Here is a 22,387-nt window from a genome sequence, read left to right on the forward strand (position 1 = left end):
ATTTTATTTATTTATTTGACAGAGAGACAGGGAGAGAGGGAACACAAGCAGGGGGAGTGGGAGAGGGAGAAGCAGGCTTCCCGCTGAGCAGGGAGCCCGATGTGGGGCTCGATCCCAGGATCCTGGGATCATGACCTGAGCCGAAGGCAGACGCTTAACGACTGAGCCACCCAGGCGCCCCTCTCCAGCTCATCATTACGCCCTAGGCGGACACTCAGCAGGTTTGGGGAAACCTTAGCTAAAAGCTGCAAGTTTCACCCACTCTGCGCAGAGAAGCTGAGATTCGGGGATGCTGGGGAATCAGAAGTACTCCACACCTATGGCAGAGCGGGCTGGCCGGAAGAGTTTGATTTCCACCGCAGGGAGGTGGCTAGCTTTCTACAAAGCTGCCTATCTCCAGAACCAGCCAATCCTAAAGCCCGAGATTAAAAGCCAGAGGAGGCGGAGCCGAAGCCTTGATTGGCACCGGGTCTCCTGGGGACCCGCGGAGGCCGGGCAGCGCGGACTCTGAAGAGGCTTCAAGTTGGGTGACCTAGCAGTGGCGGCCATCTTTATTTCTGGCAGATCAGCTGACGGGCACAAGCTGGCCCAGCACGTAGGCGCTCTCCCGTTTCCCTAGGGAGCCCATGAGCTCCTCCCCTCCCGTGCACCGGTCTTCGCGGGAGGGGCGGGGCCTCTCCGAGAGGGGCGGGGCCGGAGCCAGAAGCCAGATTGAAAGCGGTGTGGCTGTTTGGCGGGAAGTTGGCTTAGTTCCCCGGTCCCCGCCTTGTTTCTCCCCGGAGGCTTCACAATCTTCCCTCCACGATCTCGGCATAGGGCATAGTACCCCTTCGCACGGAGGACGCGATGGCTCCTAGGAAACGCCCAGAAGCGCAGAAGACCTCCGAGGTGGCAGTGCGTCCCAAGAGCAAGAGGAGCAGAAGCCCCCGGGAGCTGGAGCCCCAGGCCAAGAAGCTCTGTGTGAAGGGCCCCGGTACTGCCTGCGCCTGCTGCTTTAATAATTCCGCCTTTTGGGGTTCTCACGCAGGAGGCTGGAGTGGGGGATGGGTGCTACTGGTTTCTCGAGGCTGCCCCAAGTTTCGGATGCCTCGGGCTGTGCATTTTTCTGCAGGTCCTTTGACATCATAGAGCTTGGGCTTAACCCCCCTCAGGTGACGGGAAGAGGCAGATGAGCTCCATTACATAAGACACAACGGACCTTCCAATTCCTTGTTTGTACCAGGATTTTTACACACGAAGGACTGCTTAAAATAATCCTACCTTGCCTGGTGGTGTGTGTGCTGAATTTCGATAGTCATGGTTGCTAGCTGTGTGTCCTTGGTTTCCGCTGTAAGAACCCTCAATTTCCTTCCTTAGAAAACTCACTCTCTGAGGTTTATTGGGGCTTGAACCTGGGGCGATAAGGAGTGTGCGGGAACACAAAAGACTGGAGCAGGGGGTTGTTGATGAAGTGCTTTTTGTCCATAAGAAGAAGGAATGGGTTGTCAAGAGGCCAGATTCATAGAGATCAGGTCCTCAGATACATCTGTATTCCTATTCTAAGTGGATCTACCTCTCCAAAAGCAGCTTAATTTAGAGCCATGCCAGACCCTCTGGATCCTGCTGGTTTCCAAAAGAACAGATTGGACTTGGGGCCAACAACTGGTCACCTCTACATTATTTTAATACAGGATTTAAAGATAGGTCTTTCCCCAGTCACTTCTGTGCTATCCTAAAATCCTTTTATTGTGCATCGTATGTGATTTTATTTTTTTTATTTTTTTAAAGATTTTATTTATTTTTATTTGAGAGAGAGAGAATGAGAGAGAGCGAGTACATGAGAGGGGGGAGGGTCAGAGGGAGAAGCAGACTCCCTGCTGAGCAGGGAGCCCGATGCGGGACTCCATCCAGGGACTCCAGGATCATGACCCGAGCCGAAGACAGTCGCTTAACCAACTGAGCCACCCAGGCGCCCGTATGTGATTTTAAAATTGCCACCCAACCCTAGTATGAGTTTTCCAACCCACTGTGAAGAGTTCTGCGTAAACTTTATTCCTATGTGTCTCTTTGGCTCCCTGCTCAGAAACCCTGCAAGGGTCTGGTTTCATATGATTTCATATTTAGTTTCGCTTCAGAATTACTATTTTGGGGAGTGTTTGGGGTAAGGGGCTGAATCCCTTCTCACTCTTTATTTCTTGTGCTGGGTGAGAGTGAGCAGACCATGGAAAGGCCTTAGGAGGTGATGGGAGAGACTGGCTATCCGGCATGAAAAAACAAGGCTTTCTTTCTGAGATTTCAGCAGGAAACTCTTCCGTGCGTGAGAAGAGAGAGGAAAACATGTGTCTGTTCTGCTTGGCAGGTTCTAGCAGAAGATTTGCCTCAGGCTGCCTTTGGGCGGGGTTGGCTAGTCTGCAGGTCCCGCCATCATGCAGCATCGTCAGGGCCCTCCACCACCATAAGCTGGGCAATGCTGTCCGGCCATCACTACAGCAGGTGAGGCGTTTCCTGGCTGAAGTGCTCAAGGGGTTGCCCAGTACCTTTTCACGACTGGGATGTTCTCAAGTTAGATGCTGGGTTGGTTCAGTGGGTTGTCAGAGTGGTCAGATCACCTCTACCTTGGGCACTGACCTACTGGGCATTCAGCCAGGTGGAAGTCTTATGCTGTAAAGATCTCATCTGGAATGCACTCTCCCCTCTTGCTTTCCAGGATGAGTTCATGCACACTGCAAATATTTTCAAGCACAGAGCCAGGCAGTTAGTTTTCCTTTGGTGGGAGGACTTGGCCCTAGAGCTCGTCTATGGAGGAGGCAGAGATTGGCAATTTACCCAGGACTTTGGGTTTTAATGCAACTTAATTCTTTTTTTTTCTCTGTGTCAGGGTCTCCAGCAGGCCTTTCTGCACTCTCTGGCTTCTTACCGGATATTCCAAAAGGCTGCCCCCTTTGACAGGAGGGCCACATCCTTGGCATGGCACCCAACTCACCCCAGCACCCTGGCTGTGGGTTCCAAAGGGGGAGATATCATGCTCTGGAACTTTGGCATAAAGGACAAACCCACCTTCATTAAAGGGGTGAGCAGTTCCCTGTGCCAGTCAATAGTGCTGAAGAAGTGTTTGTTGAAGGAATGAAAAGTTATCCAGGAACAAGGAGATGATTGGGATCAGAAGGAACTGGGTATTTTCAAACAAGTCATTGGTAATGCTACTCAAATCTTCCTTGAGTGCCAGCCCTTAAAACATGAGAAGGTATAAAATATTGATCACCCTCTTGTAAGTTATCACATAGGACAGAATCTGAGCCCCTTCTTAACTCTTGGCCTCGTCTTCTCCTACTGTCTTTCCTCGGTTCCTAGGCTTTAGCCACACTAGCTATTTCTATTCCTAAAACGGGGTCTTTGCACTTGCTGTTCTCTTTGACTGGGGTACTCTTTCCCATGGTTTTCTCATGGCTGACTCCCTCTTACCATTCAGGTCTTGGCTTAATATACTTCTTCAAACAGCTTTCACTGACCACTCTGTCTAAAGTAGCCTCTACTTCACTCATTCACTCCCTCTCTTCTTACCCTGCTTCCCCCGCCCCCCCCCCCAACAAGGTTTATCAGTACCTGAAATGTTTTACTTATTTGTATGTCTCTGCCCATACAAATGTCTTTGGAAAGTAAGCTCCATGATAAGAGGGACCTTGTCTTTCTGGTTCACCACCATATCCCCAGTGCCTAGAACAATGTTTGGCCTAGAGTAGCTGCTTTATGTTTGTTGAACGAATGAGGGCCTTGAAGTGTAACTGGGTAGATGGGATGTATACATACAAGATAATTGGCAATACCGATGGTAAATGCTACAGAACGTGAGAGAAGGAAGAACCTCCTGTGAGTTAGAGTCAACAGAGAAGGCTCATGGGTGAGTGGGGAATGAGGAAGAACAATAATTAGGTAAATGGAGAGAAAAAGGAAAGGCAGAGTATGTTCAGGGCAAAGATTGGCATAGTGTTTTTTAGGGATGGTTAGTATTCATCATTAATTGCTGAGGGGTGAAGGTGTTGGCCCCTCCACCAAAGAGAAGACCCTTAGTTTGCCCAGTGGGGGGCTGACAGTGGAGGGCTGTACTGTAATAAGTGACGCTCTGGGTTTAGAACAGAAGCCACAAACTCACATGCTTAAGGAAGCCAAACAGGAAAAAGAATGATAGGGGATGGGGTCAGTGCTAAACTGGGGATGGCTGACGTGTAGGAATCTAGGTCCCATGATGGTATCAGATCTGATTTGTTCAAATGAAGCCTGAAGCCCTGAGTTTTTTAACATGAAATGTTCTGATTTTTAAAGATGTTGATGAAATACACCTAAAATGTACCCTCTTAACCATTTTTAAGTGTGCAGTTCAGCGGCCTTAAGTACATTGGAGTTCTTGTGTAGCTAGTCTCCAGAATTCCATCTTGCAAAAGTAAAACTCTGCACCCACTAAACACTAACTCCCCATTCTTCCATCTCCCCATCCTTGGCGACCACCATTTTACTTTGTTTTGATGATTTTGACGCTCTCATGAGTATCTTGCATAAGTGGAATCACAATATTTATCCTTTGGCTTATTTCACTTTGCATAACATCTTCTAGGTTCATCCGTGTTGTAGCAGGTGTCAGAATTTCCTTTTTAAGGCTGAATAATACTCCACTTGAAGCATTTACCACATTTTGCTTCTCCATTCATCTGCTGACGAACACTTGGGTTGCTTCCACCTTTTGGCTATTGTGAACAATGCTGCTGTGGATGTTGGTATGCAAATTATCTCTTCAAATCCCCGCTTTCAGTTCTTTGGGGCGTATACCCAGAAATGGAACAGAAGAGATAGATGAGGCCAAGGGTGAACCCAGGATGGGTTTTCTTAAGTGTTTCCGCAAAGCAGCCCATCATAAAAGGCCAGGTTAGACAGGCTTGGGATGAGATGGGTGTTCAAGAAAACAGGTGTTTTGAAGCCAGAAGAAGGGCAGCCAGAGGAATGCTGTGGACAGAGCTCGGCTTCCTGCCCAGCTGGTGAGACAGGTGACCACCAGAAGGGGCAGTTTTAAATTGAAGTCAAAACCCAGAGCTCAGACAGGAAGAGATTTGTTTTTTTTGTTTTTTGGGTTTTTTTCCCCCTCGGAATCTAGGACAGGGGAATAGAGAAATTTAAGAAGTAGCCTAAGGGTGTCCTAGGGGAAGAGCCTCCTGACCAAAAGGGAAATGACATCTGCTTTAAACTCGTGCCGGGCTGAGGCTGCTTTGGTTTATACCACTCTTCAGTATAATGTGCCTTTAAGTGACATTTCTTCACATCGTCTCGGAGATTGGTCTGAGCATCTGCACGTTGAGACTAGCAAGAGGCTAGAAGAAGGGTATAGTGGTCTGGAGAGCTCTCTGTTTTTACTTCCAGATACTGACAGAAAGTTGATTTGAGAACAGGGACTGAAGGCGCAAAATGCCTCATTTTGCTACTACATATTTTTTTTTAATTTAAAAAAATTTTTTTGGGTGCCTGGGTGCCTCAGTTGGTTAAGCGACTGCCTTCGGCTCGGGTCATGATCCTGGAGTCCCGGGATCGAGTCCCGCATCGGGCTCCCTGCTCAGCAGGGGGTCTGCTTCCTCCCTCTGACCCTCCCCCCTCTCATGTGCTCTCTCTCTGTCTCTCATTGTCTCTCTCAAATAAATAAATAAAATCTTTAAAAAAAAAAAAATTTTTTTTTTTTTATTTTTTAAGTAGGCTTCACGCCCAACATGGGGCCTGAAGTCACGACCCCGAAATCAAGAGTCACATGCTCCCCTGACTGAGCTAGCCAGGCGCCCCTCATTTTGTTACTTCTTTAGTCCTCTGACTTTGGCTCTGATCTTTACAAGGAAACATGTATGATGTTTTCATAATGAAGATAACTTGGTTTTACTCTTATTGTAAAATGATCCGTGCTTATGAGAATTTCAAATAATACAGAGAAAAGCATAAAGAATAAAAAGTACTTGAAATCTCCATTTGAGGCATCTTTCTCTGTGTGTATACACTATGATACACACCCAAACTTCTACCTAGATTATTACATAAATATTCTACCCTACAATCTGTTGTATTTTACTTATTATATCAGATATTCTAGTTTAAAATCATATACCAGATGACCACTAAAAATATCCTGTAATTCCCTTTTGTTTTTTGTAATGCCTTTGGTATCAGGGTAATGCAGGCCTCATAAAAAGAGTTAGGAGGTATTCCTACCTCTTGTATTTTCTGGAATTATTTGTGTAGAACTGATACTATCTCTTCCTTAAAAAAAATGTTTTTTTAAAGATTTTATTTATTTGACACAGAGAGAGAGAGAGAGAGCACAAGCAGGGGGAGCGGCAGGCAGAGGGAGAGGGAGAAGCAGGCTCTCCGCTGAGCAGGGAGACCGATGCGGGGCTCGATCCAGGACTCTGGGATCGTGACCTGAGCCGAAGGCAGACGCTTAACCCACTGAGCCACCCAGGCGCCCCTCTTCCTTAAAATCTTTGTAGTATTTTTAGGATTGGAGTTTTCTTTGTTGGGGAGTTAACTATATATTCAATATCTTTCATAGCTGTGGGGCAGTTTAGGTTCTCTGTTTCTTGTGAATGAGCTTGGTAGTTTGTTTTTCAAGAAACTTGTCCATTTTACCTAAATTGTTGAATTTAGTGACATGAATTTGTTCATGGTATTTCCTTACTATCCTGTTAATGTCTACATGATCTTAGTGATACCTCCCCTCACATTCTTTTTTTTTTTTTAAGATTTTATTTATTTATTCATAAGAGACAGAGAGAGAGAGAGGCAGAGGGAGAAGCAGGCTGATGTGGGACTCGATCCCAGGACCCTGGGTTCATGACCTGAGCCAAAGGCAGACGCTTAACCATCTGAGCCACCCAGGCGCCCCCTCACATTCTTGATATGAGTTATTTGTGTCTTTTTTTTCAGCCCCAAAGTTTCGTCATACCCCTTTGTAATCCACTTCTCCCTACCTCTGAAAATCGTTGATCTGCTTTCTAACCCTATTGGTTAATATGCATTTTTATATAAATGACGTAGTATAATATATACTTTGTTTTTCTGGCTTTCACTCAGTATAATTATTTGAAATTCATCTACATTTATACATGTATCAGTAGGGTGTTTTGTTTTTTTTTAAGATGTTATTTATTTATTTGACAGAGAGAGACAGCGAGAGAGGAAACATGAGCAGGGGGAGTGGGAGGGGGAGAAGCAGGCTTCCCACCGAGCAGGGAGCCCGATGCAGGGCTCGATCCCAGGACCCTGGGATCATGACCTGGGCCAAAGGCAGACGCTTAACAACTGAGCCACCCAGGCGCCCCTAGTAGTGTTTTTTTTTTCTTTCTCAGTAGTGTTCCATTATATCAATGTACCACAATTTATCCATTCACCTGCAGAAGGATATTTGGATTTTTTCCAAATAAAAATAAAGCTATTATGAACATTTATGTACAAGCTTTGTGTAGATATATGTTTTCATTTTTCTTGAATAAGTACCTAGTTGTGGAGCCAAAGGCAGACGTTTAACTGACTGAGCCACCCAGGCACCCCTAGAGTTCCTTTTGGTAACATTTTTCTTCTGCCTGAAGAATTTCCTTTAACATTTCTTATAATGTAGGTTGGCTGCTGATACATTTTTTTTTCTTTTGTTTGTCTTTTTTAGGGGAAAAGATACTTTTGCTAGGTATAGAATTCTAGGTTCACAGGCTTTTGTTTTTGTTTTCTTGCTTTTACTACTTTAGAGATGATTTCTTTCTTTTTTTAAAGATTTTATTTATTTATTTGACAGGGAGAAAGAGAGAGAGATCACAAGTAGGCAGACAGGCAGGCAGAGGGAGAGGGAGAAGCAGGCTCCCTGCTGAGCATGGAGCCGGACACAGGGCTCGATCTCAGGATGCTGGGATCATGGCCTGAGCCGAAGGCAGACGCTTAACCGACTGAGCCACTCAGGTGCCCTTAGAGATGATTTCTGATGCAGTCTTCTCTCATTCTTATGTTCCTCTTTATGTGATTTTTCTTTTCTTTTTTTCTTCTGGCTACTTTAAAAATGATTGTGATTTGTCTACTCTATTTCTCTATATGTTTCTGCTCTTTGGGGTTCATTTTACCTCTTGGATCGATGGGTTTGTCATCAAATTTGGAAAATTTTAGGCCATAAATATTCAATAGTTTCTCCCGCCCCTTTATTTTCTGGGACTCCAATTATATATATGTTAGGCTACTAGGTGTTTTCCTACAGGTCATTGATAAAGTTCATTTTTTAATCCCCCCCCCCATTTTATTTTGCATAGCTTCTATTGCTGTCTCTCTTTCACTGATCTTCTGCATTATCTAATCTGTATTAGATGTATTTTTTTTCAGATACTGTATATCATCTCCAGAAGTTTGATTTGGGCCTTTTTAAGTAGCTTCCATTTCTTTTTTCATGTTCACTACTTCCTCTACTTTCTTGACCATATAGAGTGTGTTCATAATAGTTGTTTTAATGTTTTTGCTAATTCTATCATCTGTGTCACTTCTGAGGGTGTTTCTATTCATTTAGTTTTCTTCTGGTTATGAGTTCTATTTTCCTCCTTCTTTGCATGCCTGATAATTTCTCATTGGATGCCAGACATTGTGAATTTTACATTGTTGGATGTTGGATTGTGTTGTATTCTTTTAAATATTGTTGGGCTTTGTTCAGAGATGCAGTTACTTATAATCAGTTTGATACTTTGAAGGCTTGTTTTTAAGCTTTGTTAATATAGTTACTATATTAGTTTCCTATTGCCTCTATAACAAATTACCACAGACTTGGTATCTTAAAACAACACAATTTTATTCTCTTACAGTTCTGGAGATCTGGAGATCAGAACTCTGAAATCATTTTTTTCTGGATTAAGGTCAAGGTGTTGGCAGGGCTGGTTCTTTCTCAAGGTTCTGAGGGGAGAATCTGTTTCCTTGTTTTTTTTTTTTCAGCTTCTTGTAACCATCTGAATTCCTGGGCAATGGCTGCTTCTTCTATCTTCAAAGTGCATCACCCCGATTTTCTGCTTCTTTTTTTTTTTTTTAAGATTTTATTTATTTATTTGACAGAGAGAGACACAGGAGAGAGGGAACACAAGCAGGGGGAGTGGGAGAGGGAGAAGCAGGCTTCCTGCTGAGCAGGGAGCCCGATGCGGGGCTCGATCCCAGGACCCTGGGATCATGACCTGAGCCAAAGGCAGACGCTTAACGACTGAGCCACCCAGGTGCCCCTCCTGTGTTCCTCTTGTAAAGACCATTTTGATTTTGATTATATCTATCCCACCCAGATAATCCAGGATAATCTTCCCATCTCAAGATCCTTAACCACATATGCAAAGTCCCTTTGGTCATCTAGCATATTATTCACAGGGTCCATGGATTAGGGCATGGACATCTTGGGGACCATTATTCAGTCTACCCCAGTTAGCATGGGTTTAAGGCAGCCTATAAATATAAGCTGTCCTCACCCTGAGGCAATACCCTTCTGAGGACTCGATGTTTTGTATATTAAGTCTTTCTGAGAATACAGACTGTTCTGAGGATTTCTCCCCTGCTTATTTATGGTGTTTCTCCCTGCCCCCTCCCCGAGTCTTGGGTAGTTTCCTCAGACACATTTATACATTAATACTTCCCTCAAAGACTTGAGGGGACCCTTGTGAAACTCTCCAGAATGCTCCTTCTGTGTGTCTCTCTCCTCCCCAGCATTTTGCCCACCAATTCTTGCTATGTTGGCTTTCCTAAAACTCTGTCTCCTCAGCTCAGTGAGATTGCTAGGCTGTGTGGTTCCTCCCTGTCTTGCAGCCTGAGGACTCTCTCTACGCAATTAAGCTGGGGCAATGGCAAAGCTATCTCCTTTCTTTCCTTCCTGTCTGGTGCTGCCTGTTGTCCGATGTCTGAGAACCTAGTTCATGTAACTTGTCCATTTTTTTAGTTGTTTAACGCAGGAGAATATGATACTCCATCATGGTTGGAAGCAGAAATCCACACTTATTAATTTTAATAGTTTGTCTGAGGATTTAAAATTTTTTCCTACACGATCTTGTCATCTACAAATAATGAGAGTTTGATTTCTCTCCTTACTATTCTTATACTTCTTTTTTGCCTTATTCCATTGGCAAGACCTCTAGTACATTGTTGAATATTAAATATAGCAGACATGCTTGTCTTGTTCTTGATCATAGAAGGCTTTTATATTTGATCATTAAGTATGATTTCTTCTACTTTTTATTGTTGTAAAATACACCTAACATAAAATTTACCATTTTAACCATTTTTAAGGGTTTTTTGTTGTTGTTTAGTAATTTCTACACTCAATAAGGGGTTTGAACTCACAACCCCAAGATCAAGAGTTGCATGCTCTTCCAACTAAGCCAGCCAGGCATCCCCCCATATTAGCTATTTTAAGTGTACACAATTAAGTACATTTGCACTGTTGTGCGACTATCACCACCAACCATCTGCAAAACTTTTTCATCTTCCTAAAACAAAACTCTGTACCCATTAAACAATGACTTTCTATTACCCTCCCCTAGATCTACTGATCTGCCTTCTGTCTCTATGAATTTGACTATTCTAAGTACCTCATATAAATGGAATCACATGATATTTGTCCTTTTGGGTCTGGCTTCTTTGATTTAGCTTAATGTTTTCAAGTTTCATCCATGCTGTAGCTTGTATGAGTATTTCATTCCTTTTTATAGCTGAATAATAGTCTAATCATATGGATATGACACATTTTATTTATCCACTCATCTGTTAATGGACATTTGGGGTTTTTCCACCTTTTGCTATTATGAATACAATGGCTGTGAATGTTCATGTACAAGTTTTTGTTTGAACACCTGTTTTCACTTCTCTTGGGTATATATATAGGAGCTTGTTTGTGTTTTAAAACTTGTCTGTTTTTGAATATTCTTTATCAGACTATGGAAGTTCCCCTTTTATTTCTAAATAAAATAAATTACCAGAAGTTCCTATCATGAATGATAATCGAATTTCATCAAATACTTTTTTGTATCTCTTGAGATCAGCTGATCTTTCCCCTTTATTCTGCTAATGTGATGTTACACTGAGATTAAAAAAAAAAAAAAGATTTTATTTATTTGAGAGTGAGCATGAGCAGTGGGGAGGGGCTGAGGGAGAGGTAGAAGCAGACTCCCCACTAAGCAGGGAGCCCAACATGGGGCTCGATCCCAGAACCCTGGGATCATGACCTGAGCTGAAGGCACACGCTTAATCAACTGAGCCACCGAGGCGCCCCTACACTGAGTGATTTTTGTATGTTTGTTTTAGTTTATTATATTCGAATTTTTCATTTAAATTTTCTCCCCCCCTCCCTTTTTAACCTTTCCAATTATATCTCCAGCAAGTAATATTACTTCTTAAAAATTGTGGTAAAACCACGTAACATTTATCATTGAACCATTTTTAAGTGTATGGTAGTGTTAACTATATTCATATTATTGTATAGCAGAACTGTAGAACTTTTTCATCATGTAAAACTGAAACTGTGTACCCACTGAATAAGTTCCTCATTTTCCCTTTCCCTCAGCCCTTGGCAACCACAATTATAACTTTCTGTTTCTGTGAGTTTGAACTACTTTAGATACCCCTAAGTTTTGATTGTCTTATTGTGGTTACATAGGAGCATGTTCTTGTAGGAAATACAGTAGAGTATTTGAGAGTGATGAGACATCATGTTGGCAATTTATTATCAAATGGTTCCAGAAAGCAGGGTTTTTTTCAGAAAAGCATTTTTTTTTCCAGAAAACCAGTTCTTTGTGCAATTTTTGCAACTTTGCTAAGAGTTTGAGATAGTTGGAAAACAAAGTTAAGAAAAAGACTGATATTATTTCTTCCTTAAATGTTTAGTATATTCAGCAGTGAAGCTACCAGGATCTGGAATTTACCGTGCAAGAAAGTTTTTAGTTGTGAATACAATGTCTTTAATAGATATCAGACTATTCTGATTTTCTCTTTCATCTTCTGTCAGTTTGGCAAATTTGTATTTTTCTAAGGAATTTACCCATTTCATCTAAGTTTTCAAATTTACTGGCATAAGATTGCTTATTATATCCTCTTATAATTGTTTAAAATGTGTAGGATTTATATTGATGTGTCTTTTTTGATCTATTACATTGATTATTTGTGACTTCCGTTTGGTCAGTCTCACCAGGGATTTATTGATTTTATTAGTCTTTTCATTTAACACCCAACTTTTTTTTTTTTTTTAAGTAGGCTCCATGCCCAATGTGGGGCTTGAACTCACAACCCTGAGATCAAGAGTTATGTGCTCTACTGACTGAGCCAGCCAGGCATCCCCCAACTTTTGTTTGTTAATTCTCTCACAGTATATATTTGTTTTCTGTTTCATTCATTTCTGTTCTTTCTTTCTCCTACTTTTTTTTTTTTAAGATTTTATTTATTTATTTTAGAGAGGGAGAGAGAGAGAGAGCAAGGAGAGGAGCAGAAGGAGAGGGACAAGCAGACTCCATGCTGAGTGCAGAGTCTGATTTGGAGCTCGATCCCATGACCCTGAGATCATGACCCCAGACGAAATCAAGAGTCAGATGCTTAACTGACTGAGCCACCCAGGCACCCCTCTCCTACTTTCTTCTCCTGTTACTTTCACAACTTCTTGAGATGGATGTTTTGAGTCATTGATTTTTAGCCTTCTTTTATTATGGATGCTTTTAGGAATATTTGTGTACGAGTTTTCATATGAACATACATATTCATTTCTCTTGGGTATATGTCTAGGAGTGGAATTGCTGGGACGTATGGTAACTTTATGTTTAAGTTTTTGTGGAACTGCCAAACCATTTTCCAGAGTGACTACTCCATCTCACATTCCCACCAGCAATGTAGGAGGGCTTCAACTTCTCCATATCCTTAACAACACTTGTATTCTTTTCCAGCTTTATTGAGATATAATTGACAAATAAAAATTGCACATATTTAAAGCATACAGTGTGAGTTTTAACATGTGTACATTGCAAATGATTACCACAGTCAAGCTAATTAACGTTCATCACTTCACATATTATCTTGTGTGCTCTGGAACACTTAAGATCAACTCTCTTAGTAAATTTCAAATATACAATATAGTATTAACTATGGTCACCATGCTGTACATTAGCTCTCTGGAACTTATTCATCCTGCATAATTGACACTTTGTACCCTTTCACCCACATCTCCCCATCTCCTCCATCCCCAAGCCCCTGACAACCACCATTCTGCTCTCAGCTTTTATGAATTCCACGTCTGTAGATCCACATATAAGTGAAATCACGCTGTATTTGTCTTTCTGTGTCTGACTTATTTCACTTAGCATAACATCCTCCTGGTTCATCCTGGTTGTCACAAATGGCAGGATTTCCTTCTTTTTAAAGGCTCACTAATATTCCATCATATATACATACTACATTTTCTTTATCCCTTCATCTGTCGACAGACACTGAGGTGGTTTTCCTACCTTGGCTATTGTGAATAGCTACAGTGAACCCAGGAGGGAAGATAACACGTGAAAAGCTCATTTCCTTGGGCTATATACCCACAAGTGGGATTAATGGATCATGTGGTATATTTTCCAAAGAACCTCCACACTGTTTTCCACAATGCCTCTACCAATTTACATTCCCATCAACAGAGTACAAGAGTACCTTTTTCTCCACACCCTTGCTAACACCTGTTATCTTTTGTTTTGATAATAGCCATTCCAACAAGTGTAAGGTGATTGCTCATTGTGGTTTTGATTTGCATTTCCATGATGTCAGGATTAATGATGTTGAGCACCTTTTCATATAACTGTTGGCCATTTGTATGTCTTATTTGGAGAAATGTCGATTGAGGTCCTTTGACCAGTTTTAATTAGGTTATTTGGGGGGTTTTTTGTTTGTTTTTTTTGCTATTGAGTTCTTCATATATTTTTGATACTAACTTCTTATCAGATCTAGTTTGCAAATATTTTCTCCCATTTCAGGGGTTGTCTTGTCACCACTTGTTATTGTCCATCTTTTTTCTTATCGCCATCCAAGTGGGTGTGAAGTAGTATCTCATGATGACTAATGATGTTGAGCATCTTCTCATGTGTTTGTTGCCATTTGCATGTCTTCGGAAAAATGTCTGTTCAAATCCTTTGTCCATTTTTAAATTAGGTCTAGTTTTTAAAAAAGATTTATTTATATATTTGAGAGTTGGGGGGAGCATGATTGGGGGAAGGGCAGAAGGAGAGGGAGAAGCAGACTCCCCAGTGAGCAGGGAACCCAATGCAGGGCTCCATCCCAGGAGCCCGGGATCATGACCTGAGCCAAAGGCAGATGCTTAACCGACTGAGCCACCCAGGCGCCCCAGGTCTTATTTTTTTTTTTAATGTATATTAATCACAATTATTTTAAAGCCTGTATCTAATAGCTCTAATATCTGGATCTCCTGTGTCTTTCAAATGTTATTTTTTTCCTCTTAGTTTTTGGTTATCTGATATGCTGGGTGATTTTAGATATAATGCCAAATATTGCATATGAAAACTTGTAGACATAATTTGAAGTTTTGAGTGGTGGTATTTTCCTCCAGAGACAATTCTTTTTCCTTCTGACAGGCAGGTAGGATGGAATCAGATCATCTTACTCCAATGAGATTGAAATGATTTGAATCTGGGGGCACTTGGGTGGCTCAGTCGGTGAAGCGTATGCCTTCGGCTCAGATCATGATCCCAGGGTCCTGGGATGGAGCCCCACATCGGGCTCCCTGCTCAGTGGGGAGTCTGCTTCTCCCTCTGCCTGCCACTCCCCCTGCTTGTGCTCTCTCTCTCGCTCTCTCTCTGTCAAGTAAATAAATAAAATCTTAAAAAAAAAGAAAGAAATGATTTGAATCTGAACTTCAGTCTTTGTGAAAGTCAGGCTATTTCCAGTTTGTTCTTATCTCTAGAGTGTCAGGGATCCTAACTAAAAGCTGGATTTCTTCCACGACCTCTCCTCTTGCCCTGCGAAACTGGCAAAACCTCAGCCCAGCTTCTCAGCCTTGAAGCCACCCACCACTTTCCATTCAGCTTCTCTGCCTTTCGGTTCCTCTGCTTCAAAGCCAAGCTTTCTGGGCTGCATAGGCCTCAAGGGGAAAAGCAGCATCCAAAGTCAGGCCTATCTTTCTGCTCCTCCTCTCTCTAAGATGCCGGTCTTCAAGTCCCTGATGCCTTCATAGCTCTCCATTGACTTCAGAAACTTTTCTTTATAGGTATCGATTTTGTTTCCCTTTTCTAGTTCTCAACAGAAGGCTGGTCCGACCTGAGCTAACCACCATCTCTGGTATTGGAAGTCTCCAATATATTTCTTTATCATACTTTGCCCTGGTTTTGTCCTTCCTTCTCAGTTCAAGAGTTGGGGTTGTAACCACTTAAGTCTACCCTTACTAGAAGAACACACATGCATTTTGACTTAAAATGTTTATGTATGTATTTATTACTGATGCTCTGACATAGGACCAGTCCTTTTCTGAGAATAACGGTCCACTGATTAGGGTTCACCTGCTCTTACATAAACCACACCCATAATGTATTCTTTATAGGGTCTAGTTTCCCTTTCCCTAAAAGTGGAGACATAATTTTTTTTTAAGATTTTTTATTGGGGCACCTAGGTGGCTCAGATGTTTAAGCATCTGCCTTTGGCTCAGGTCATGATCTCCGGGTCCTGGGATCAAACCCTGCATTGGGCTCCCTCCTTAGTGGGGAGTCTGCTTCTCCCTCTCCCTCTGCCTCTCCCCTTAATTAAAAAAAAAATTTTTTTTCTTTTTAAGATTTTATTTATTCATTTGAAAGAGAGAGCGTGCACGAATGGGGCACAGGGAGAGAATCCCAAGCAGACTCCTCACTGAGTGCAGAGCCCATCACAGGGCTCAATCCCACAACCCATGAGATCATGACCTGAGCCAAAACCAAGAGTCAGACGCCTAACTGACTGAGCCACCCACGTGCCCCATGGAGACGTAATTTTAAAGCAGTTGTGAAGCAATCTGATTGCAGATTCTTTTGAAAGTTTTATTATTTCCCACCCTAAGTGTTTATAAGTATCTCACCCATGCTTAATTTGGCAACTATATCATTTTTAGCAACTCATTTTTATCTAGTTTTTCCAAAGTATTCAACGTGGCTTTCATAGAAATAACAGTGGTCTTCCTTTTTGCGCGTAGTTCTTCTGTTTAATTAAATTACATGTTTAAGTAAATGCTTAAATGTTTTGTTGAAGTGTTTAAAGTTTAAGTTTTTAATGAAATGGTTAATAAATGACATGTAATTAAGTTACATGTTTAATTAAATTACATAATTACAACAAAAAGTACAACGTGCATATACGGGTTTAAGAACAGACACCACGAAGCCTGGGTGAGCACAGGACTCAGCTGTCAGGAGCAGAAGATGATCCTGGGAGCAAGGGTTGGGCGGACCACGGGCACTGGTTAGAATGCTTTGTACAGGGGATGGAACATGCCGGTGAGCACGTTGAGTGAGCTAAGTGGACGCTAGGTCTGTGAGGCTGGGATAGCGGCAGCATAAGAGGTAGAGAAGGAGCTCTGGAAGCTGTCAAGTTCTTAAAACTGTGCCTGATACATCATAAGCACTTAATGAGGTTATGTTATTGATGTTATCGTGATTGTTTTCATCATCCTTGTCTGGGATGTCTCGAAAAAATAGGAAGGAGCTCAGATCTGACTCCTGCCCTCCTAATCCAGGCCCTGTTCCAAGCTGAAGCTCTTCTAAAGAGCACCAGGCAATAATAAGTAAGCTGTGGTGCATCCATGTAATGGAACACTCAGCAGTAAAATGGAATGAGCGATGGGTACACACAGAAACCTGGCTGCATCTCAGGGGCATTATGCTGAGTGAGATGAAAGAAGCCAGTTGCAAAAGGATGCCTACTGTAGGATTCACTCCTATGACAGTCTGTTAAAGGCAAGGCCGTGGCATAATGATGGAGAACAGAGCCACGGTGGCCGGTGGCCAGGGGGGTTACAGGTGGGGAGGGGGTGTGGCTATGACAGGAGAGCACAAGGGAGTTTTTTGAGGGGATGGACCTGTTCTGCATCCAGATTTGGGTGGTGGTTATTCAAACCTCTACTATGTGTTCAAATTCATAGAACCGTATTCTAAAAACAACCAAATGTACCGTCTGTTAATTTTTTAACAACTCAATTAAAACTCAAGTCTTAAGTAAGAAAGAGCGTCATGGAGCGCATCGCCGTGTCAGGGCCTCTGGGCTGGCCTGGCCGCACGCGCTGCCTGCCTGGCTCTCTGGTCAGCGGGGCCTGTGCACCCAGGCCTCCTCCTCCACCTGAGCTGGCATCACTCACTGGCTTTTCTCTTCCTTGTGTTAGATCGGAGCTGGAGGGAGCATCACTGGGCTGAAGTTTAACCCTCTTGATACCAACCAGTTTTTCACCTCCTCAATGGAGGGAACAACTAGGCTGCAAGACTTTAAAGGCAACACTCTCCGAGTTTTTACCAGCTCAGGCACCTGCAAGTGAGTAGCCTCACTAGGAGGGAAAGGGCTTCTGGGCTCTCGGTGTAGTTCTGGTGAGAGCGTCCAGATCTCATGTGTGTCCCCCATACCTGATACAGGCGAGAACTGCAAGGTGGCAGCCATGTCCTACGCTTCCCTCTGAGATTTTCCGTAGCCACTCTTCCTGCGTTCCGGGTGTGTTACTGCTTCAGGGAGGGGTTCTAGAACCTCCGCTCTCCTCAGCGAGGGAAGGGCTTCGGCTCTTCTGTAAGGCATTCCTGGGTTAGACTAGACCTTGTTTCTCACTAGTCAACATGGCATTGGCCTGGAAAGCCACTTAAAGGTTGGAGCAGGAACTAGGAATTTAAGATTTCATTCCCTACGTCACTGGGGTGTGATGACACGACCAGTTCCTTGATGGAAGCTGAAAGGGATAGAGTCCTGTCCGCAGAGCACATGGGACACCCCAAGAGCAAGTGGCTGGAGAAATGACAAATGCTCGGCACTTGGATTTCCGGCCAGAGACATGACTCTTACTGTTCTCTGAAGAATCCAGGGTGTGTGAGGGGGGTCTAACTAGCACTGGACGTTATCCTGGGCGGCCCCACAGAGGTCAGGGCAGGAGACGGGATAGACTCAGCTCCATGTTATTTGTCCACAAGAAACCCTCCCTCTGAAAGACATTTGTAGGGGATTTGTAGGCACTGTAGCAAGGATTTGAGTGTTTGAGAGAAAAAAATATGAACCTGAGCTCTCCTGGCCGGGTTTTAGGATCCCTGAAGCAATCCCAACCCCATCCCTTCGTCCTCAAGTAGTCTGAGAGACAAAAGAGCAAGACAGAGCTCCTAAAGTTGTGTATGCTTTTTTCCCTAAATGTTCAGAAGGGGGCAGAAGTTCCTTTCTCACTAGCTCTGCGGAACAGAGCTGGGCAGCCCGTTTGGTTTGTCATCTCCTTTGGCCCAAAGGGTAGAGAGGGAAGGGAGAGAGCAATAAACGAGTCCTCCTCAGAACCCAGGGCTCTAGGGGGCAGGCTAGCCTGGGGACTTGCCTTATGGCTCTGAGCTGTGGCTGCTTCAGGGACTCTGACTAGCTGACTAACTGGACACATTTCTGAGCTCTGTCACCCCCATCCTCTCTGTCGGACGGTAGACAAGTCCGTGGGCTCCTCGCTGGGAGTCTGTGGCGAGACAGTTACTCCTTCAGCAAATACTGGTGGGACGTCCACTGTACACTAGACACTGGAGCTACAACAGTGACTGAATGGACCTTGCCTCTGTCCCCAAGAATCTTACAGCACAGTTTCTCCCTCCAGCTTCTGGTTTTGCAGCCTGGATGTGTCTGCCAGAAGCCGAATGGTGGTCACGGGAGACAATGTGGGGCACGTGATCCTGCTCAACATGGATGGCAGGGAGGTGCGTTCTCTGGAGCCCAGGTCCTCCCTTTCTCTCCCTAACCAACCCCCCACCCACCCCGGCCTCCCTGCGCCCCACCTGAACCGAGCCCTTCTCTGCAGCTTTGGAATCTGAGAATGCACAAAAAGAAAGTGACCCATGTGGCCCTGAACCCATGCTGTGATTGGTTCCTGGCCACAGCCTCTGTAGACCAAACAGTGAAAATCTGGGACCTGCGCCAGGTTAGAGGGAAATCCAGCTTCCTCCACTCGCTGCCGCATAGCCATCCTGTCAATGCAGGTGTGATATACCAGACCTCGTCCTTCCTGCAGACCCTGCCTGTCCAACCGCTTCCAGGGTTTTCCCTCAATCTTTAGAAGCTGCTAGGTTAAAGCTCTACCCTGAGAGCATCAGCCAAGTGGATGTCTTGGAAACTTTCTGATTCTAGCTGCCTCCAACAGCTGCTAAGTTTCTAGAATTTTTTTTTTTTAAAGATTTATTTTTTTTTAGAGAAAGCACAAGCAGGGGGAGGGGCAAAGGGAGAGGGACAAACAGACTTCCCGCTGAGCAAGGACGCTGAGATCACCACCTGAGCCGAAATCAAGAGTCGGCGGCTACACCGACTGAGCCATCCAGGTGCCCCAAGTTTCTAGGATGTTTTTGTTCACAGTCCAGATTCACCTCCTCCCTTCCACCCCTGCCTAGAGAGGAGCGGGAGAGAGGGGTGCCCCTGCAGGAGAAGGCCTATGACAGCCAGGATAACAAGGGCCTGGGGCTCCTTCAGCTCTGGGGCTTTTCACTTGCCAGCTTGTTTCAGTCCTGATGGAGCCCAGCTCCTGACCACTGACCAGAAGAGTGAGCTCCGGGTTTACTCGGCCTCCCAGTGGGACTGCCCCCCAAGCCTGATCCCACACCCTCACCGCCACTTCCAGCACCTGACGCCCATCAAGGTAAGTGATGGAGGCAGGGAGCTGGGATCACGGGGACGGGCCGGGTCTGCCCGAGGTAGGGAGAGGCCAGATCTGGAAATGCCTAATCCCAGATCTCATCCTGTACCCACACGAAGCCATCTCTTCTCTCCCGGCACTCTCTGCAACTTCTGTCCCCCTTCTGCAGTCCCACTGCACTGGGTTTTCTTGGTCTCCCGTAAGCTCTTCCTGGTTCGTTGGGCCCAGCCCACCTCCCTGCTGTTCTGCCCTCACCTCCAGTTATCTGCATGTGCTGCTGGTCCCCCAGCTGACCTCAGCCCCCAAGACTGACAGTCTTTAAGTCTTCTGATTCCTTCCTGCACACGCCCCCAGGCAGCCTCAACTCTGCCCGTTCCTCTGCTCTCCTGGTTTCTGTTCTTTTTCTAACACCGCAGCCCCTCTCCAGACCTCCGGGTTTCATGCCTGTATTTCTTTCATCAACATAGCATAGTGGTGGGGGCACCAGCTTCAGGTAAGCCGACACCCCCGGTTAGAGTTCTTGGGTAAGCTGCTTGAATTTTGGATCTCGGTTTCCTCATCTCTAAAAAGCGAATAACAGTATCTGACGGACAGGGTTGTGGGAAGAATCTGTCTACTTAAAGCACTTGTCTAGTGCCTGGGACGTACAATGTCAGCAGTGATCATTTAATATTAGAGTAGCTCCCGCATACCTCAGATCAAATCCAGGCTCTTAAGAAGAAGGGTTCTTCACTGGTTGGTTCCCATTGAGCTATGTGTCATCTCTCACTTTGTATCCAGCCAGGACAATTTCCAGCTTCCCAGGTGGGACTTGTGACTTATTTCCAAGCCATGGCACATACCACTCTGTCCTTCCTGCTAACCATGTTCTTCCTCCTTCAACACTTCTTGCAATTTCTTAGGAAAACCCCATCTGATTCTGTCATTCTGACTAACTGCCAGATTTGTTTTGGAACATAGGGGAACATAGGTTTCCTTCCTTTTCTTGGTCACTAGCCATTTTCTGCTCAACTCTTCATCATTCATGTTGATGGAGGAGGGACAGTAGTGGGATTACTTCAGAACTTATGTCCTACTTGGTTTTTGCTTGGTTGTAGGCTTTGGTTAATGTCTGGGTCAAGCTGATGTTAGAACATTTATCAGTTGGTATGATCTCAGGAAATACAAAAGACAGAAAAGGCCTGAAGATGTCCCAAGGTCCAGAGACGCCAATTTGGGGTTAAAAATTTGGGATGGTAGAGGCACATGCAGTTGAAAGCTGTTCTTGTAGTTTCATGTGGGTTTTATCTCCATTATTAAATTGCTGGCAATTGTATTAACATTTGTGCGTGGCAAAGAATACTTTTGATGTCCCTCCTGATAGTACTCCGCATGTACTCTCATGACAACTCTCCATCTCCTAGGCAACCTGGCATCCTCGGTACAACGTCGTTGTCGTGGGCCGATACCCAGATCCGAATTTCAAAAGCTGTACCCCCCATGAATTAAGGACGATCGATGTGTTTGATGGAAATTCAGGGAAGATGATGTATCAGCTCTATGACCCAGAATCTTCTGGTATCATTTCGGTGAGGTTTGGGCCCTCAAATAATGAGGGGAGGAAGCAGGGCTTCAACCTACCTTAACTGACCAAAAATGACCAGGAATTAATCCTCATGTGCCCTCCTCCCGATACCTCACCTCCTCCTGATGCTTATGCCCTTGTCTCTGCAGCTCAATGAGTTCAATCCCATGGGGGACACGCTGGCCTCTGTGATGGGTGAGTGAAGCAGGTTGTATCTCAGATTGGCCACGCCCTACCCTACCCCCCAGGCTGAGTGCAGGCTCCCCTCAGCTTAGCCCTGCCAGTCACCCCAGGGTACGAGTCAGTAAAGATTTACAGGAGACAGTGGACTCTTTGGCCTAGGCCCTCCATGCCTCTTGGCTTTGTCTTGGTCATGACAATGCCTGGCTGCTGTCTGGTTTCCTGGTATTTCCTGACCAAGTCCTGGGTTCCCTGGGCCAGCCCCAAGTTCTCAGAGACTGATCATGGAAGGTGCAAGTCAGACTGGTCTCACTCCTCCTAGGTTATCACATTCTCATTTGGAGCCAGGAGGAAGCTGGGATGCGGACATGAGAGACATTAATGAAGGTGCGGGCCAAGCCAGAGCTTGGAGCCGCCTGAGAACAAATCCTCTGGGAAGAGGCGGCTGTGTGTTAAAGGGCCAAAGGTATCCAAGTCTTAGGGTCGGAGCAGGGACACTGTGGCATGGGACACTGTGGGACTGGGACACTAGCATGTTACTGCTCTGGACTTAGCTCCAGAAACTTCTCCAGGGTTGGTGCCCCGGGTGCCCCAAGGGTCCCTGCTATATCCAGCCTGGAGCCAAGCTTCTCCTGGAGCCAAGGTACTTTTCTATTCTTTGATGAGCAGTGACAGAGGGATCAGGCAGTGGTTTTTGGTTTGTGCTCACTATTGACTTGGCTAATAAAACCATACCCAACTGAGCTTCTGAGTGGATCTTCCAGCACTGACCTGGTCAAAGGGCTCCTTGGGCCCCCCAAAAGAAGAAA

The 22,387-nt window shown here is 44.6% G+C and overlaps 1 protein-coding gene across 2 annotated transcripts; it reads left to right on the top strand.

Moving 5' to 3' along the window:
- The first annotated feature begins 622 nt into the window (after positions 1-622).
- DDB2 (damage specific DNA binding protein 2) lies at positions 623-22,321 on the top strand. Of its 2 annotated transcripts, XM_032414116.1 has the most exons (10): positions 623-973; positions 2,339-2,472; positions 2,858-3,049; positions 17,372-17,517; positions 18,809-18,908; positions 19,010-19,187; positions 19,695-19,837; positions 21,238-21,402; positions 21,548-21,593; positions 21,901-22,321. In XM_032414116.1, exons 1-10 carry the CDS (start codon positions 847-849, stop codon positions 21,948-21,950), a joined length of 1,281 nt encoding a protein of 426 aa, XP_032270007.1. In that variant the 5' UTR covers positions 623-846; the 3' UTR covers positions 21,951-22,321. The 2 variants fall into 2 exon arrangements, with proteins under 2 accessions (XP_032270007.1, XP_032270006.1); XM_032414115.1 differs by having other exon boundaries at positions 19,695-22,321.
- The last annotated feature ends 66 nt before the right edge of the window (positions 22,322-22,387 follow it).

Source organism: Phoca vitulina, unplaced genomic scaffold (genome assembly GCF_004348235.1).
Source record: "Phoca vitulina isolate PV1807 unplaced genomic scaffold, GSC_HSeal_1.0 scaffold16, whole genome shotgun sequence".
Lineage (NCBI taxonomy): Eukaryota > Metazoa > Chordata > Mammalia > Carnivora > Phocidae > Phoca > Phoca vitulina.

What these genes read in the sequence shown, in the direction of transcription:
- DDB2 (XM_032414115.1), top strand. Translation starts at nt 847, where the DNA reads ATGGCTCCTAGGAAACGCCCAGAAGCGCAGAAGACCTCCGAGGTGGCA. An exon ending in GCTCTGTGTGAAGGGCCCCG is followed by an intron (nt 974 to 2,338) that starts GTACTGCCTGCG and finishes TCTGCTTGGCAG; the next exon opens with GTTCTAGCAGAAGATTTGCC. An exon ending in TCAACATGGATGGCAGGGAG is followed by an intron (nt 18,909 to 19,009) that starts GTGCGTTCTCTG and finishes CCTTCTCTGCAG; the next exon opens with CTTTGGAATCTGAGAATGCA.